General features: G+C 35.4%; 2 protein-coding genes across 3 annotated transcripts; both read right to left on the bottom strand.

The window, feature by feature from the left end:
- Positions 1-858: 858 nt before the first annotated feature.
- LOC132161628 (uncharacterized) lies at positions 859-7,880 on the bottom strand. The gene is made up of 6 exons (XM_059571791.1): positions 7,466-7,880; positions 3,622-3,821; positions 2,043-2,183; positions 1,866-1,946; positions 1,262-1,386; positions 859-1,168 (listed from the first exon to the last, which is right to left on the bottom strand). Exons 1-6 carry the CDS (start codon positions 7,686-7,688, stop codon positions 1,120-1,122), a joined length of 819 nt encoding a protein of 272 aa, XP_059427774.1. The 5' UTR covers positions 7,689-7,880; the 3' UTR covers positions 859-1,119.
- A 1,465-nt stretch (positions 7,881-9,345) lies between these two features.
- On the bottom strand, positions 9,346-14,595 carry LOC132178953 (probable alkaline/neutral invertase B). Of its 2 annotated transcripts, none has more exons than XM_059591541.1 (5): positions 14,163-14,595; positions 13,050-13,540; positions 11,796-12,227; positions 10,474-11,032; positions 9,346-9,919 (listed from the first exon to the last, which is right to left on the bottom strand). In XM_059591541.1, the coding sequence occupies exons 2-5, from the start codon at positions 13,476-13,478 to the stop codon at positions 9,624-9,626; spliced, it is 1,716 nt and encodes a 571-aa protein (XP_059447524.1). In that variant the 5' UTR covers positions 13,479-13,540; positions 14,163-14,595; the 3' UTR covers positions 9,346-9,623. The 2 variants fall into 2 exon arrangements, with proteins under 2 accessions (XP_059447524.1, XP_059447532.1); XM_059591549.1 differs by having other exon boundaries at positions 13,050-13,488.
- Positions 14,596-16,167: the final 1,572 nt, after the last annotated feature.

The following is a 16,167-nucleotide window of genomic DNA, read 5'->3' as shown; positions in this document are numbered from 1 at the left end:
GGGATTAGCTTCAAGCTAGCAAGGGAACTTCCCCAGATAATTGAAGACAACATTGAAGGATTCTGTAAGAAGTTAATAAAATTTGTTGGATATCCTGACAAGGACTACAATAAAATGTTCTGGGCAGTCCATCCAGGCGGGCCGGCAATCTTGAATCGGATAGAAAAGCGACTTGAGTTGTCGCCGGAGAAGCTAAACGCAAGTAGACGAGCTCTCATGGATTATGGTAATGCTAGCAGTAACACCATTGTGTATGTGCTGGAGTACATGATGGAAGAGGGGCTGATGATTAAGAAGGAAAATGAAGGAGACAATGAATGGGGCCTGATACTGGCTTTTGGACCTGGGATCACCTTCGAGGGAATTCTAGCAAGGAACCTCACTGTCTAACAATACAAAATCTATTGCTCTGTTTTAAGGTCTGTTAATGTAGCTTGTTACTTTGGAATAATATCCTTTAAAGAAATGAAACTAACCCTCAAGTTTAGTTTTTTAATAAAAAGTTTCTTTGAGATAGGCAATCGACTTTTGTAACAATAACTACTTTTGTAAAGGACACAGGGTGCTATGTGTCTGATGGAAGAAAAAGTGACAGATTGATGCGAATGGGTTGGTTGATGTTAAAATTTATGCTTTTTGGAGTCTTATGGGTGAGTTTGCATATTGGATGTAGGTCGTGTTAAGCCATAAATATAAGGCTATACAAGTCAACCCTAACCTGACCTATTTTATTAAACGAGTCAAACCGCTCAACCCTAACTGGCTAATTTCTTGTTAGGTTGAAGTCGGGTTTAGACAAGCGCCTGGTTCAGCACCAGCAACTAAACTAAGCATTCATCATACAGCTTGAACACATAATTGGAAGTGGGAACAACTACGACTCTGATAAACTTCAAAATTGACACAGAAACATAAATCAACAATGAAAATCATGTTTAGTATATAAATATCAAAGCTTTCTGCATCCCCCCATCTTTACAAACAGCCCACTTGACTAATAGTCATGACAGAGGGAGAGCTAAAAGCAGATCTAGATTACGACAACCAGCCAGATTGCCTGGTTAAGTTAATTTTTGGATGGCACTGCACTCATCAAACATGGAACAAGAGGATCCCCTATCACACCACTCCAGAGGGAAGACGGAGGACAAGCTGGCCACCAAAAACACTGCAAAGCAGAGAATAAAGTTTACAAGATTAATAATTTCAGAGAACAATTTTTTTAGGGGGGAAAGAAATAAAGAGAAGTATACAAACCAACCTTTTCACATAATAGTAACAGAAATCTGCTAAGATAAAAGTCTGGACAATTTCTGAGATAAGAACCATTGAAGGCCATAATCCATAACCAAGGGCAACCAGCAAGTGTCCACGACTATCTAAAACCTGTTGAAAGCAATAGAAACAAAGCATGGCAGATTGTAAACCCAATTAGTCCATACCCCAAAGAAGGATATTTTTGTAACTTACAGCAGGCACAATTTGACACCTTTATTGAATGCTCTCCAACAAATAAAGTTTTTCTTTGTAGACATTGATTAATTAGAGAGTCTAGGAATAATAAAAGTGGGACCTCATTGAAAATCACCAAAGAATACTTCTAACAAATTCTCCATCACATTGAAATACTATAAAAACAGTTATGTATTAATATCACTGTAATTCATGTTCTGCATTTTGCTCTTGTACTATCAAAATGTCCCACCCAAAAGTGAGGTGACTACACCAACTACCCCAAAATCGCATCAAAGCAAATTTAAAAGCAGTAACCCGACAAGCAGCACAACGGCAAACTCAATTTCCAAAAAGCACTAACAAATCAGACCTAACTCAGGACATATAGATTCAACTTTGCAAGATCAAACCTGGAGAACCCAATGGGCACAGCTCAAGAACCTTGCCACACCCAAAGCAAATACATAGTGAGCAGTGAATGGTTCAACAATCTGAAAGTACAAAAATAAGATATTACATTATAGAGGAAAGCTATAATATTTGTTCCAATGAAGAAAAAAAAAAAAAAACTCGTAAAAAACTTATACCTTTGTATTCTGCATTACCCGCAACTGGGGTAGTACTGAAACAGCTTCCAGATACACACAGAATGCCCAGAAGATCCTGTTCACTAAATGGTGAGAAGTTGATGGGTGAATAAACATAGCTAACGCAGCACAGGGTAGTGCCTGCATCCAAATTAAAAAACAAGGATATTACTTTTACAAGAAGAAGGAAAAATAAAAAACAAATGTAGTGTTCCCGAAAAGTGCATCAAGTTGGGCAAGAAAGAAGGTTAATTTTCTTTTTTTTTGATAAGTAAAAAAAGAAGGTTAATTTTCAACTGACCCAACTTGCTTCTCTAAAGTCCCAAGGAAGCAATATTTTAATTTATGATGATACAATTGAAGACAAATTGCTCATTGAAGTACAAAATGGATAAAAAAGAAGAGCTTTCAGAGTTATGTCATCAACACATAGCACTGATTAAATAAAGCAAACTGCATAAAACAGTTATAATCATTCTCCATTGTACAACTCTTTGAACATCAACAAAAAGCACAACCAAAAAACAGGGTGCATTCTAAACGAAGAGAATTTAACAGCAGGATGTAATTCAAGCAATGACCTTGTAAAAATTAGAAGAAAAAAAATAGTATATGAGAAGGATTTTGGGCCTTTTCCCAGCCCTTTTCTCAAATCCCTGTTGGGCAGCATCAATTAGCATAGAACACAAATCCAGCATTACATGGAAAACTAAATGGAAGGGCCACTTCTCACTGAATTTTTTTCATCATATCTATTATACTGAAACATTTTAGGACTCAAATGGCAGTCCAGAATTTAAAATGTGAACTCAAAAAGCTGCAGTAGTCCATGGTAAATCACACATGTTACTAACAAAATTGATATTGCCACCCAAAAGAAGAAATAAAAAAGGACATAGTGAAATTTTACAGCTGTCTTCTTTTGGATACTATTTCCCTTCAACCAAAAAAAAAATTGACAGCTCAGAAAGCTCAAGAGAAACCCAAAAAGTACTTTTCCTCCTTCTTTCAGTGCCTCCAGAACAATCACTACCAAGGACTATATATACATAAAAACAAGAGGCATTATAATAAAAATATTTATTTAAGCATAAGCAGAATATTTAAAGAGCACGAGGAGGATGGAATGAATGCCAGAAAAAATATCATCAGCGTATCAGGAACGGACAAGGACATTCAGTCCATTTCGCTATTCCTGTATTCAGGAGGAATACATTCGATGGAATAATTTCTTAGAAGTAATACCACATCCCCAAGGATTAGGGCCCAGTGTATCAGGAAATAAAGCAATTTTCCCCTATAAGCATGCTCCCAGAAAATGTCTTACAATCTAATTACAAAATCATTCAACTTTCACAAGCAGATGAAAGAAGCATACACTCACAAGTACATTATCAAAATTTCACTGTCATATTCTCGCTTTATAAACAGACCAAGACTGTTACAAATTTTAACCATATCTAAGGACATATCAAACAGTGGAGCTCATGGGAGTCAAACTCAACCCATAAAAACCAGGATTAGTGCTTCACAGAAATAACTTAAAATGAAAATGGCACATAAATGATGGAGAACTTACCACATAATATATCGCAAAATTGTCTTTGTCCTCCATGTAACTAGACTTTAATTTAAAGCGGATCATATAAATAACCCACAGGGTTGTCACAAATGTAGCTAAATCAAGTAGAGTGTGTATATCATATTCCATAACAAAACTGCAGTACAGCCTAACAGCTAAAAACAGAGCTGTTAATTCCTGGGATTTGAGCGATAGTCCTGCAAACCATTGAAAGGACTATCAGAAATAGTGATATCATAAGGCTCTGAGAGCAGACAGCAATATAAGAGATGTGTGACATCAGGTAAACCTTCTGATACTCAATTCCTAAAAAGTATTATATTTTGGTACATTACAGTCATGTAGAAGTGATAAATCTTCACTCATACCATATAATCCAGTAGAAGTACACAACCAGAAAAGTAATAAAGATAAGCATTAATTATTAAGCTCCATTAGCAACTATATAGTCTTCATCTTCATGGATTTGAAACACAAGCATTAATTATTATTTCAGACATAATAAGGTTCCACCAGTGTCACAGGGAAGACAGGTCGCGCACATAGTATTGTATTCACAAACTAAAAGATAAACTGCAGATATCAGATTATATATGCATAACCAAAAATAGTACTCATCATACCATTTTTAACACACTGCCAAAAGGTAATTATAACTGACAGAAATGTGTTACACTCAAGGCTTCTCAAAAAAGTATGGAAGGAAGCACTCGAAAGGCCAACCACTACAATATAGGACTTCTCTTCTGGTGGGATTATATTTGAATTCAACCCAAGGGCACCTTAGCACTCTCCTCAGTGATCAGCAAAATACGAAAAGCATTTAACAAAAAAGACAGATTCTTTGGAAGCAAAATGGTCATGAAGTACCCTTTTTATGGAAATGACAGGGCAAAGTCTTAGCAATACAATCATAACCTTCAAGTGTCTTGACACTTGGTTTAATTTTAGACTTCATACCTCTTTATGAAAATTGCAATAGTTGTAACCTCATATGTTCAAGAAATTGGGATGAAACTCTGGGGCAAGTTATTGCCTCAAGTCAAGCATAAACAATTAGGACCCACCACTGTAAACTCCAGTAATTCATGAAGAACTTTGCAACATACATTATCAAAAGAATAAACCAAATAGAAATAATTGGTATAAGAAGATGTCTAGCTCCCCACTCAACAAAACCTTGTTGGGAGGAGGGGAGGGGATAATTTCCTTATGAGACTCCAATCTACCAACCATATAAACCCCAAGTCACCAAAACAGATAATAGATACATTATGATCACAGTAACTTCTTCCGTCTCATATTCAAGAATAGTTCTTTTACCAACTAAAGAAAGATAAAGATGTACCAATTGCAGTTCCAAAGCATGGTGAGACCATCTAAAAGGAAAATTACTGTTTATAAAAAACTAAAGTTCCTTCAAGTCCACTTAATATGGAAAGGGTCATCAGATCTTTTTATTCAGTTATAGCTATAATATTAGAGCCGGAGAGAACAGAAAGGGAAAAAGAAATTAGAAGCATGAAAAATACTAATTTGTTAGCCATCACAAAAGTGACCAAATATATATATCTTTGGTCACTTTCTAAGTATTTTGAGGCCAAAAGGGTTGATTCTGCTACATATAACATAGGTAGCAGAATCAACCCTTTTGGCCTTGAGATCCCTAGAAATAATTTGTTTTGGTTAAAAGAAAGTAGCATAATTTGTTGAAAACATTGATTTCAACTGTTTATGATCCTATGAAATTTCATTTCTTTGATATTGTACAAAAATTAGCTGATTATTGAGAACTCTAAGGAATCAAGGATTGGATAATTTTTTTATGTACTAAGGAACAAATGCCTATATGATTGGCTAAATTATTTTATTTTTACAATGTTCTTTACGTACTTCTTTATTAAATTGAACCTACAAAAGATCTTAAGTGGCTAAATATATTAAATTCATGGCATATGATGAATCAACTTTATTAATAACTAATTGAATCAAAAAGTTCAAATCTTTCAATTGTTTCTCCCATAATTCTCAACTCTTTACAATACATTTTATTATCTGCGAAAGAAAGTTCAATGACAATGAATGTCATAAAGCAATTTTTACTTCATCACGTTCCTCTTGGCCTTTAAGCCCAAGAAATATCTAAGATGATGAGTACTAATTCTGTGTTTGATGCAAATGCAGGTTCGGCTGAGAAATTCAGAACTTAAAATGAATTCAAGCTCTTTTAACCGAATGATTAAAGCAAGAAGAATGTAGAAACTTGTAACATCCCCGTTCTATATTGGGAAGATGAGTAGTCCATATAGAGTGAGTAACCCATGGGTGCTAAGTCCCACATTGCCCACTTACTAGATGAAATTGGGCTTTATAAACGATTATAGGAAAGCTCCAAATTGACTGGTCTTTTTTGAATAATAGTATAGATGTAACTAGAGCTTTTTCCTAAGTCGTTAAAAATGGTATCAAAGCCACCTAATAATGCATATGGTACTGTCAGCACAGTATGAAGTGGCGGCCCTTATGTCCTCATCATGGGCTTAAGAATGAAAGTTTGTAACACCCCGGTCCCATATTGAAAAGAATAGTAGCCCACACAGAGTGAGTGGTTTATAAAGAGACTCATGCGTGCAAAGTCTCGCATTGCTTACTTACTAGTTGTAACTGGGCTTCATAAGTAATTTTGGGAAAATTCCAAATTAACTAGTTCTTTTAAGGTAATGACGCAGATGTGACTAGCGTTTTTCCTGTATTGTTACAAAACCCAGCCTTATTAAACAATGTAGGGCTTAACACAGCTGCCTATCTTCAATCTATTGTCTCAGTAAAGTTAATATCACATGCTTTCTATATCCATATGCGACTATGTATCTATGTCTATATACATAGTTTATTCAAGAGGATCATAAAGTCAAGTTGCTTATGCAACTTCATCATTGTTGTGCCTGCAAACTTTGGTAGAAGTCACAATTCTATTCCCCATCCATCAGATGGGTGAATGGATAACCCAAAGTTAATATCATAGCAAGTATTTAAAATTCAACTCTACTGGCATATGCCAACTATTATTGAACACAATGTAGAAAAAGGTTCGACTTTCTTCTTATGAAAAACTACTCACCACATTTACTTTGAAGCACGAAATAGTATATTATGGAAAGCAAATGACAACGTTCTCAAATGCCTTGTTACTGCACAAACAAGCCATGTTTCCAGAATGAATATCAGGCCACTGGAGTTTGGGCCAATGGAAATACCAAAGCTCAAGCTCGACTCGAGCTCAACTCGAACTTCAAAACATAAGCTTGAGCTTAGCTTGGTGGACATTCCATAGATCTCCAGAGCGGGCCATCAAGATCATCTTCCATGATAATTTGAGTTGAAATGAATCCAACTTTACTCAACTCAACCATCAACGTAATTAAAAAGAAAATTAGGAAAGAAACTCCCTTTTCTTTTCTTTTCTTTTCTTTTCTTTTCTTTTTTATCTAAAACTTCTGATCAATTGAAACCGGAAACATACAATCAAAACCACAGTCCAATAACTTAAAAAATAAGAAATAAATTTGGAGCTCTCAGCTTAATTGGCAAAGTTAAGCAAGAACAAAAACAAAAACAGTAAACCCAATTCACGGAACAGAAATAACTAATCAAAACAATCAAAAACCAACCAATCAAGCTCGTCATACCTGAAAAGAACTAATTCAAGGGGGAAAAGAACCAAACTTGCAATATCAAATACCCACCTCCACCCAAAATTAAAAAACCAAATTTCCCACAAATTATTACCAATCAAACAAACAAATTTCCCAAACCTCCATTAAAAAGTTCGAAACTTTACCAGCGCAAGTCCTCTCCTTCATGAGCTTGTAGATGAGCACCGAGATTCCAATGGAGTGGACCGCCTCGGCGGCGACGAAGAGGTTGTCGTGGTCGTGGACGATGAATCGGAGCAGAACCAGCGCCGCCATGCCCGAGACCACGGCCAGGAAGGCCTTCACCTTCGGCGGTTGTTTCCGCACCCATGTCGACACGGCGTGGATCGACCTTCTCTGTGCCCTCATGAGCGTTTCGCCTAGATGTGTATATGTCTTTTGTTCTTTGTGTTGTTTTGATTTTCCGGGAAAGCGTAGGCGAGAAAGTGAGGGAAAATTATTAATTAAAGAAGTGGTGGGTTTGTACTGTGGAGGAGAGAGGACTTTGGTAATTACTATTTGGCCATTTCATTTGTGGAAGAAATGTTGTTGGCTGCGTGACGTGTTTTGGTAGTGTTTTTAGGTATTTAATTCTTCTTTTTATCTCTTCAAAAAAAACAAAATTATTTTCCCATTAATATTCATAAAGATGGAGAAAATATCCTTTAATCTATATAAAATATTGTCAAATATCTATAAACATTTAAAAAGTAAGTTAAATTTAGTCTAAATTAGTAAACTGTTATTAATGAGGTTAAAAATTTAATGTACATTTTAAATGTTTATAGACAATTTGCACTATTTTACATGGGTTGAAGAATATTTCATCCATGCCAGTTTGGAGGATATTTCCTCCGTACCGGTTTGGAGCAAATTTCTGTCCTATTAATAATAAAAATAAGATATGCCAACTATTTCATAGTCTAGAATCTAGATTATATTTTATAAATTTAATAACTTTTATCTTGCCAAATTTTAAGTTTTATGGTTCCGTGTATATTATTAAATGTAATAAAATAAAATTTAAAGGGAATCTTATTTCCACTTTCGATCATTTTAATACATTTTTATTTATAATTTATCATTTTTTTTAAACATATCCAATTCAACATATTTTTGTTTTTTATTTCCACGGAATAAATGTATCCAACTAAATGCCAATAAAATCCATAAATAATTGTTATATTTTAAATCACAAAATGTTATATAATATATATAGATATATCAAATCATTTTCCTTTTCCTGTTCTTAGTCAATATTTATTTGGTGGCAATTACTCCTCGGAAAACATTTTCCTCCATCAAGAAAAATTATCAAAAGTATGCTGTACTATGAAGGGTATGTGCGGGGAGGTTGTTTAATGATGGAAGGCTATATTAGGAATGAATCTTAGGTACAGTTTGGTTTTGTGGTTTTGAAAACATTAAAAATTTAAAACACGATTTTTAAAAATACAATTAATCGTTAGTATAATTATGATTTAACTTTTAAAGTCATGAGTTTTTAAAATCACACTCCTAATATACGATTTAAAAATGCAAATTTTTTTTAGTTTCCAAATTATTACTTAAAAATGCATTTTCAAATGAATCACTTTCTGCTAGTATGTTTAAGAGCACACTTTTAACTTGCAAAATCACAGGTCAAACAGACTCTTAGTAGCATGCTATTATTAATGAAGAAAAGCAAATATGCATATGAATTTATGAAACTAGCAAGGTGAGTAATAGGCCTATGTCATGGAAAAAGGACCAAAACACACAGATGAAATACACAAGTCAATATCTTTTGTGGCTACACAGAGTTCAAACAGTGGTTTGAACACAGGAAAAGGTTAATCATTATAGGACCAGTGCATGAATTCTTTGTGTAAAAGCGGGTTTTACATGAAGAATCCAATCAAAGAAGCTTTATTTCTTGATTTAGGAATAAATTTGCCTCGTTAAGGTCCTTTATCATTCTGAATCTCTAAAGGGCATCTTGACTTTATTTTGAGAAATCAAAAAAACAAAAAACAAAAAAAAATTGTCAGAAGATTTCCATGCACTTATTTTTCTAACCATTTAGTAGCAAACTGCAACTACATAATGTCCAGGAGAGAGAGAGGGATGAAGAAGAAAGAAGAAATATACCATTTCAGTTTAGACATGCAAAAGAAAGAGCAAATACTACATACTACAAATGCCTTATTGGAGAGAACCTGAGAGTTAAAAGGAATAGGTGGAAAGCTTCAATTAGCCCTGTCCTTCCTTCCTTACAGAACAGGCCAGAGATGGGTAAGTAGAAAAAGAAGATAAATGGCATCAGAAAGCCCATGAATTTGATCTTCTGAGTAGGGGCTTCATCTGTTTGTCTTCCTCAAGTGCTATCATGCCCAGATGAGATGGGTCTTCAAGCATCATCTTCGCAACCAAGTAACCGGCAATCGACCAAGTTTGAGATTTCCGGGCCTGCTTCCCAATGTATCGACCAAGCTTTCCGTCATAATATTCAGGCCAGTTGTCTTTTAGCAGCCTGGTTTCAGCAAGTTCAATGGCACGTCTTGCAATCTGGGGGCGTCCAGTCTTGATACATGCTGCAGTAAGGAGCCATAAAAGCACTGTACACATTTGACAACCAAAACGTATCATCTAGAGGAAACCTCTCAGCAAAATTCAATAAAACTAAAAAAAAATTAAAAATTAAAAAAAAAGAGGTAAGTATTAAGGCACTTAGATTTTCCTATCTGATCATTTCAAAGAGCTAGATACTGTTCCTGGCTTATCATGTTGAAAAATCAAGAGAATGTATGCATGTAGAAATTTCAGGTTGTATAAGCACAAACGAAAGAATAGAGCAATTCCCAATCCATTGCAAGAACCAAAAGAACGGATCCATGAGATATACTATTAACTTTTTTGGCATTTCATCAACTACAAACACTGGTAGACTTGGGACTGTTGGCCTTAGAAAACTGCATATTCTGGTCAGATGGATTGAAATTTTTTTTTTTTATTTTATTTTTTTTTCAGATATTTTGTGAGGGCAGAATCATGTCAATACTTTCTAAGTATTCAGACAGAGCTTTACTCGCATCATGTCAATAGTTTGTAGTTTGTAAATTGAGTCATGTCATGAATTTCTGCATTGGTAAATTACAATGCAAAAGCATACCTGGCCAAGATCCACCATTGTGGTAACTCCATCTTGTATTTTTTGGGTCACATCCTGTTACAATCCGCCATTCATGGCTTTCTATTGCTGGATAACAAACCTTTAGTGGCATTTCCCCAACCAATTCCTCCCATCGTGATTCAATAAGATCCATAATTGCAATTGACTGTTCAGGGGTTGCTAAGGATGACAGAATTGCAATGCAATTGCCCATGCAAAACCAACGGAAATCCATTCTGGCGGGACTGACATTCCCAATGAAGTAACCACCATGAGTTGGCATAAAATCAAAAATCCATTCTGGAAGAGAATCAGGTATTACATTAAACTTGTTGACCGCTGTGTGTGAGTATTCTTCTGTTTTATATCGATATATATCATTAAGCTGCTTCAAGTCTAGCCAAAAATAACTTCTCATGTGATAGCTTAAGGCATGAAGGCGTTTAGATATTCGTTCTACAACCTCCTTCCCTTCATCATCTTGCTTAAGTAAAAGCAAAGCACATCTTAAAGCCATGAAGAAAAGTGCTTGGATTTCAATAGGATATCCATAAACACCCTGGAAACATATATAATCAACAATGAAGTGAAATGAAGGAAGTTGACTGATTGGTTAAGGATAAAACAGTAATTAGCACTACATGTCATTCTAAAGAGAAAGAGGAACAATACGTACTAATGAACATCAAAAAAACCTGAAACAAAAGTTTATTTATGATGTCAATTGCTAGAAACCTCACAATAAAGTTGGTCCATTATCTGTTTTCTTGACCAAAAAGACCAATTCTGTTGTTTATAGGGCAGATTAATTTCTCAAAATCCTAGAACACTCAAATTTGTGCTCAACCCAACAAAGCCATAAGTCCCAGAGTCATCACAGATTGGCATGCACACGGTAAGTTAGTTATCTGGCCGCTCATGTCTTAACTTGGCCCACATGTGTGCATTATCATGCTCAATCAGTAAGATGACTGTCAATGCTCACTCGAATTATGCACAAGAAGTCATTTAGCAGAGATGAACAAGTTGGGTTTGAAGCAAATTTTGTAAGTTCAAAGTTCCCCTTATTTAGTAATGAAACAGAGCATAAAGATTGATAAAGGGTGCTCGGCAATTCACTAAAAGCACTACAGGTGAGACATAAGCACTACTGAAGTGACGCAAACGCATATGAAAGGTAGTGCAGTTTTATTGTGATCTTTTTTCCAGTAACAAATTCAAATATTTGATGCATTTTTATGACACATACAAGTTTGGTGTGCTTCAGTTCTGCTCTTTTCGCTGATTGTTAAAGAACATTAACATAAACTTTGAGAACTCACCATTCTACGATCAATCATACAGCATCCATCAGCACAGAGAAGGGTCGGGAAAGTGTCAAATCCCTCTGAAAGACATAAACTCAGAATTAAGCGCATACCCTTCTGGCATTCAGGCAATTCAGCCAAGGAAGTGTCTCCTGTAGATTTTGTGTATGCTCGAAGCAATATAATCCACCAGAATCCAGAATCAACCGGAGCAACTCTTCCAATTGCACTCTCACCAAAATCTGCCATTAAAGTTTCACTGTTCCTGACTGGATCATGTAGTACTTTGAAACTAGCAGGCATTACTCCTTCTCCTAGCTGGAATCTATCAATCTTTTTCTCCCATGACTGAAGACGAAGAGTCTTTAAAAGAAAATTTTTCACTATTTCAGGTTCCCCATTCATTAGAAAAGCCAATGCGCTTGGGACAAAGTCTCTCACAAACACCTAGACAGATTAAGAAAGTTACCATTAATGTTTACCATTCTTCAGCCATTAAAACCCTGTGTAGCTAGCCATGAATTCATAACAGCATGCACTGAAGAGAAGCATAGATGAAAGAAGGATTGCACTGGATAAAATCAACTAAATGAATACACATTAGACACAAATACCAAAAGGCAGCACCTCGTTAACACATTTCCACAAATTTCACTAATCCAAAGGCATTTACCGTTCGAGAAGTCCATTAATGGGTCAGCATCCTCTATATATTGGAATCCACCACCCCTCCCAAAAAAGAAAGAAAAGAAAAGGAGAAAACACCTGCCAATGAAGAATTACGATATTGCAAGCCCTTAAACTTGTCAAGCTCCAAGGGAAATGACATTCATAGAGATTATAATTATATGAAAACATTAAAATTCTGGAACGTGGATTAAATAAATAAATAAGCTGTATATAACAAAATGGCTTACAATAGTTGGCATGTGAAGAAGTATCGACTATCAAGAAACTATGTGATGCATCATGAAGCATCAAATTTTTATTGCAAGAACATGCATAAGTATCCATATATGCATGGTTTTTAGTGTAGGTACACTCTGGCCCCCCTGGTGATAATATAACCAAAAGATTGTACAAAAAGTAGATAAATAAGTTAAAAAGATGGCTTAAACTAATGAATCTTTAGTGTCTCTCTCCTACAATCACAAGTAGCACTACTTCATAGCTTGTGTTTTAAGTCTAAGAACATTGAGTTAGCAATAATTTGCACCACTTTTTATATTGAGTTATGTAACAAGGGCTAAAGGGATAAAGATTATTCACCTGATCATAGTTAAGTTCTTCTTCAGAATTATCCAATGCAGCAATTGTCCCAACTGGCTGGCCACGGAAATGCACCAACGAACGTCTCAAAGCTTCCCAAGCTTCAGCAACCATTGGGTGTGGCTCAAAGCCAAGATGCGACCTTGGGGTATTAAAACCTGACCTTCTACCCGGTGAAAATGAATATTCCAGATGGTCAATTACTCGGGAAGAGTACTCAGCAGTTCTGGATGGCGGCTGCGGGGACAATGAAATAGATAATTCATGGAGCGACCTTTCATCACATGATCTCTGTCTTTCCATATTCAGAGGCCTTGGCCTGTCTAATAATCTTGAGAAATCACATTCTTCGATTCCAGTAATGGCACATAAGGCATCAAAAGTTCTTATATCTCCATTGTGAGGCAGGTCCGCATTAGACATAGACATTTTCAAAGATCTAAAAAATGCAAATAAATGGAGGCACTATGGTGAGTTTAGCGTTTAATACCCTGCAGTGTAATTAGCAGAAAGTTAATGCCAAAAAAGTTCAATCAACTCTGTGATGACCATAAATGGCAATTGAGACATGGTAGAACCAGCCCTTTTGAACTGATTATACAACAGGAACAGCTAAATTTCCAGTTTCAATTGCAAAATAAAAATAAATAAATAAAACAAGAATCCTATACATTCTTTATATCAATACTCCAATAGTTGTCCAGAAAATACGTACGAATCTCTAAATTGAACCTGTTACAAGCATGTGTCTTAGTTTAGACAGATTTCCCACTTTCTGAAAACCAAAGAAATATGCGTACAAGATTCAAAAATTCGATTGTCTTGTCATCTTGATAGTTTTCTCAGCAACCATACAAAGGGTAAAGCTAACACATCTTATTATAAATTCAGCAAGCAAACGAGCGGTTGAAACAACAAGAACTTGCCTCAAGTTCACATCTGTAAACCACTTCAAAATCCGCTATCAAAACAGAAGAATCAAAATGATTTCTAAGATCCAAACAAGCGCAAATTTCTGCCAATCCAAACAAAAACAAAACTGGGAAAAAAATGTGTCCAAGCATGTTCATTCATAAATCATCCACAAACCACGTAAAGATCAGAGAAACCGACCTCAGAATCCGTCACTCAGCTGAGATTGGACTACCTCCAGGGATCAAACTGTGAAAGAAACAACCTCACCAACTTCTGAGAGTTGAGACTCGAAAATCTTTGTCGCGTACTATACGTGGGGCCAGAATTCAAACAAAAAAAATCCCAAGACATATAATATTGGTAGATGGCGACCGGCAGGTGGGGTTGTCATGCTTAGTGCCTGACCATCGCCATTGGTCACCGCGAGTGACTTCAGCGAAGAGATTGCAACTCTTGGTGACGATCAATGTGTTCTTGGCCGTGGTTTTGCGTAGGTGTTGTACGGAGGAGTTGATGTGTAGGTGCGCGTGCCACGGGAGACGTTGGATCGACTGTGACGGGTGAGTTTTGGGCGTGACTTGACAGTGACGCTTGCGAGCATGATTGCTTCATGCAGTGCTTGTGTGAGCTGTGACACGCAGTAACAGCGCGCTTTGGGAATTGGGCCTCCTTGCGTGACAGCAATAATGCTGGCGTTTCTGCAGAGAAAGGCGTCTGTTTGTGCACGTGTACGGTCACTGTAGTGCACGAGGTGGCTGGTACATCGCAAAACGACTTGTAGTTTGAAAAAAGAGAGAATACATGATCGCGTGTCAAAAAGTTGTACGGACTCATACGTATAAAATTACATAGATTTAATTAAATTGGTCAAATTTTTCAATCTTAATCGCTTCATTTAGTATTGACTTTGCAGGTCATGTAAAAAATGTAAAGCCAAAAATGTTACGTAATGAATTCAAGTTGCATCGAAGCACTAATATAAAACTACATAAGTTAAACATACTCTAACCATTTAATAAAACAAGTTAGACCCTTAACCATAACTTGTTTATTTAGTTTGGATTGAACTAACAAACTGCGACAAAAATTGTCAAACTCTAATATTGTATGCACATGAATAAGAATCGTTTTCACAAAATCCATTATCATTATCATCCACACTATCACAATTTAACCCTCTTCTCTCTTCACTCAAATTTAAAGTTTGGTTTGTTGATTTTTCGAATAAATTTGAGTTTATTCACGATTAGTGATGTAAATTAACCTGCAACGTCTTTCATTTAAGAAACTAGCTTGAGTTGTCAACATGTGAATCGGATGGTGAATATGGTAGCTCACACACTGGCTCAGTTGGCAACAAAAACTTTCATAGATAGGACTTAGGTGGGTGAAACCCCCAATTGTATCTGTGGTATTATTATGAGGAAACTAAAAATTCCTTCTTGTTGATCTTTCTTAATGAGATTTGATTAGTTTTATTGGAAAAAAAAAAAAAGAGTATTTCTAAATGTATTAATATATATTAGGGTAAAGTTCACTTAACCCCCTCAAACTACCACCTCAATTAACAATCCACCCCCAAACTATCAATTACGACAATTTACCACCCAAACTATCAAAATAATGACAATGTACTCTCTCTAATGCTAAAAAAATGACGAAATTACCCCTATAAAATTTTCAGTAAGACAAAAATACTCTTAAATTTTTGAAAAAAAAAATTAGTATTTTTGTTTTTATTTTAGTAAGGGTAATTTCGTTGTTTTGTTAAAATTGGGAGTACATTGTCATTGTTTTGATAATTTATAGGGTAAATTGTCACAATTGATAGTTTGGGGGATAGATTGTCATTGATGCGGTAGTTTGAAAAAATTAAGTAGACTTTACCCTATATATTAATTAGTCAATAAGCTATACTCTAAAACATTATAATTAATTCATTTACATTACAATAAATAATATACTTTTTTCAATAAAGTGTGGAATAAAATACAATTTGCGATCATTTACTTTTCCTTCAAATTTTCGCATATTAATATTAAAAAATGTTCAATATTTGTTGTTTACTTGGCACGTGAATCTAATTCTTTTTTTTTTTTTATTGAAAAGCGTCACAGCGGAAAGCTTTGACAATCATAGTTGGTTAGAGTTCATGTAGAATAGGTGACAGCTAAACTTGTTAAGAATTTGATGACCATTTCAA

The sequence above is a fragment of the Corylus avellana genome, chromosome ca1 (genome assembly GCF_901000735.1).
Source record: "Corylus avellana chromosome ca1, CavTom2PMs-1.0".
Taxonomy (NCBI): Eukaryota; Viridiplantae; Streptophyta; class Magnoliopsida; order Fagales; family Betulaceae; genus Corylus; species Corylus avellana.
This window is presented reverse-complemented; position numbering and strand designations above follow the sequence as displayed.

Excerpts from the sequence above, each read along its gene's own strand:
- LOC132161628 (XM_059571791.1), bottom strand. The coding sequence starts at position 7,688 with ATGAGGGCACAGAGAAGGTCGATCCACGCCGTGTCGACATGGGTGCGG. Across the intron at positions 3,822-7,465 it reads GAAGGAGAGGACTTGCGCTG|GACTATCGCTCAAATCCCAG; the intron begins GTAAAGTTTCGA and ends AATGGTTTGCAG. Across the intron at positions 1,387-1,865 it reads GTGCCCATTGGGTTCTCCAG|GTTTTAGATAGTCGTGGACA; the intron begins GTTTGATCTTGC and ends TGCTTTCAACAG.
- LOC132178953 (XM_059591541.1), bottom strand. The coding sequence starts at position 13,478 with ATGTCTATGTCTAATGCGGACCTGCCTCACAATGGAGATATAAGAACT. Across the intron at positions 12,228-13,049 it reads AAGAACTTAACTATGATCAG|GTGTTTGTGAGAGACTTTGT; the intron begins GTGAATAATCTT and ends TAATCTGTCTAG. Across the intron at positions 11,033-11,795 it reads GTATGATTGATCGTAGAATG|GGTGTTTATGGATATCCTAT; the intron begins GTGAGTTCTCAA and ends ATATGTTTCCAG.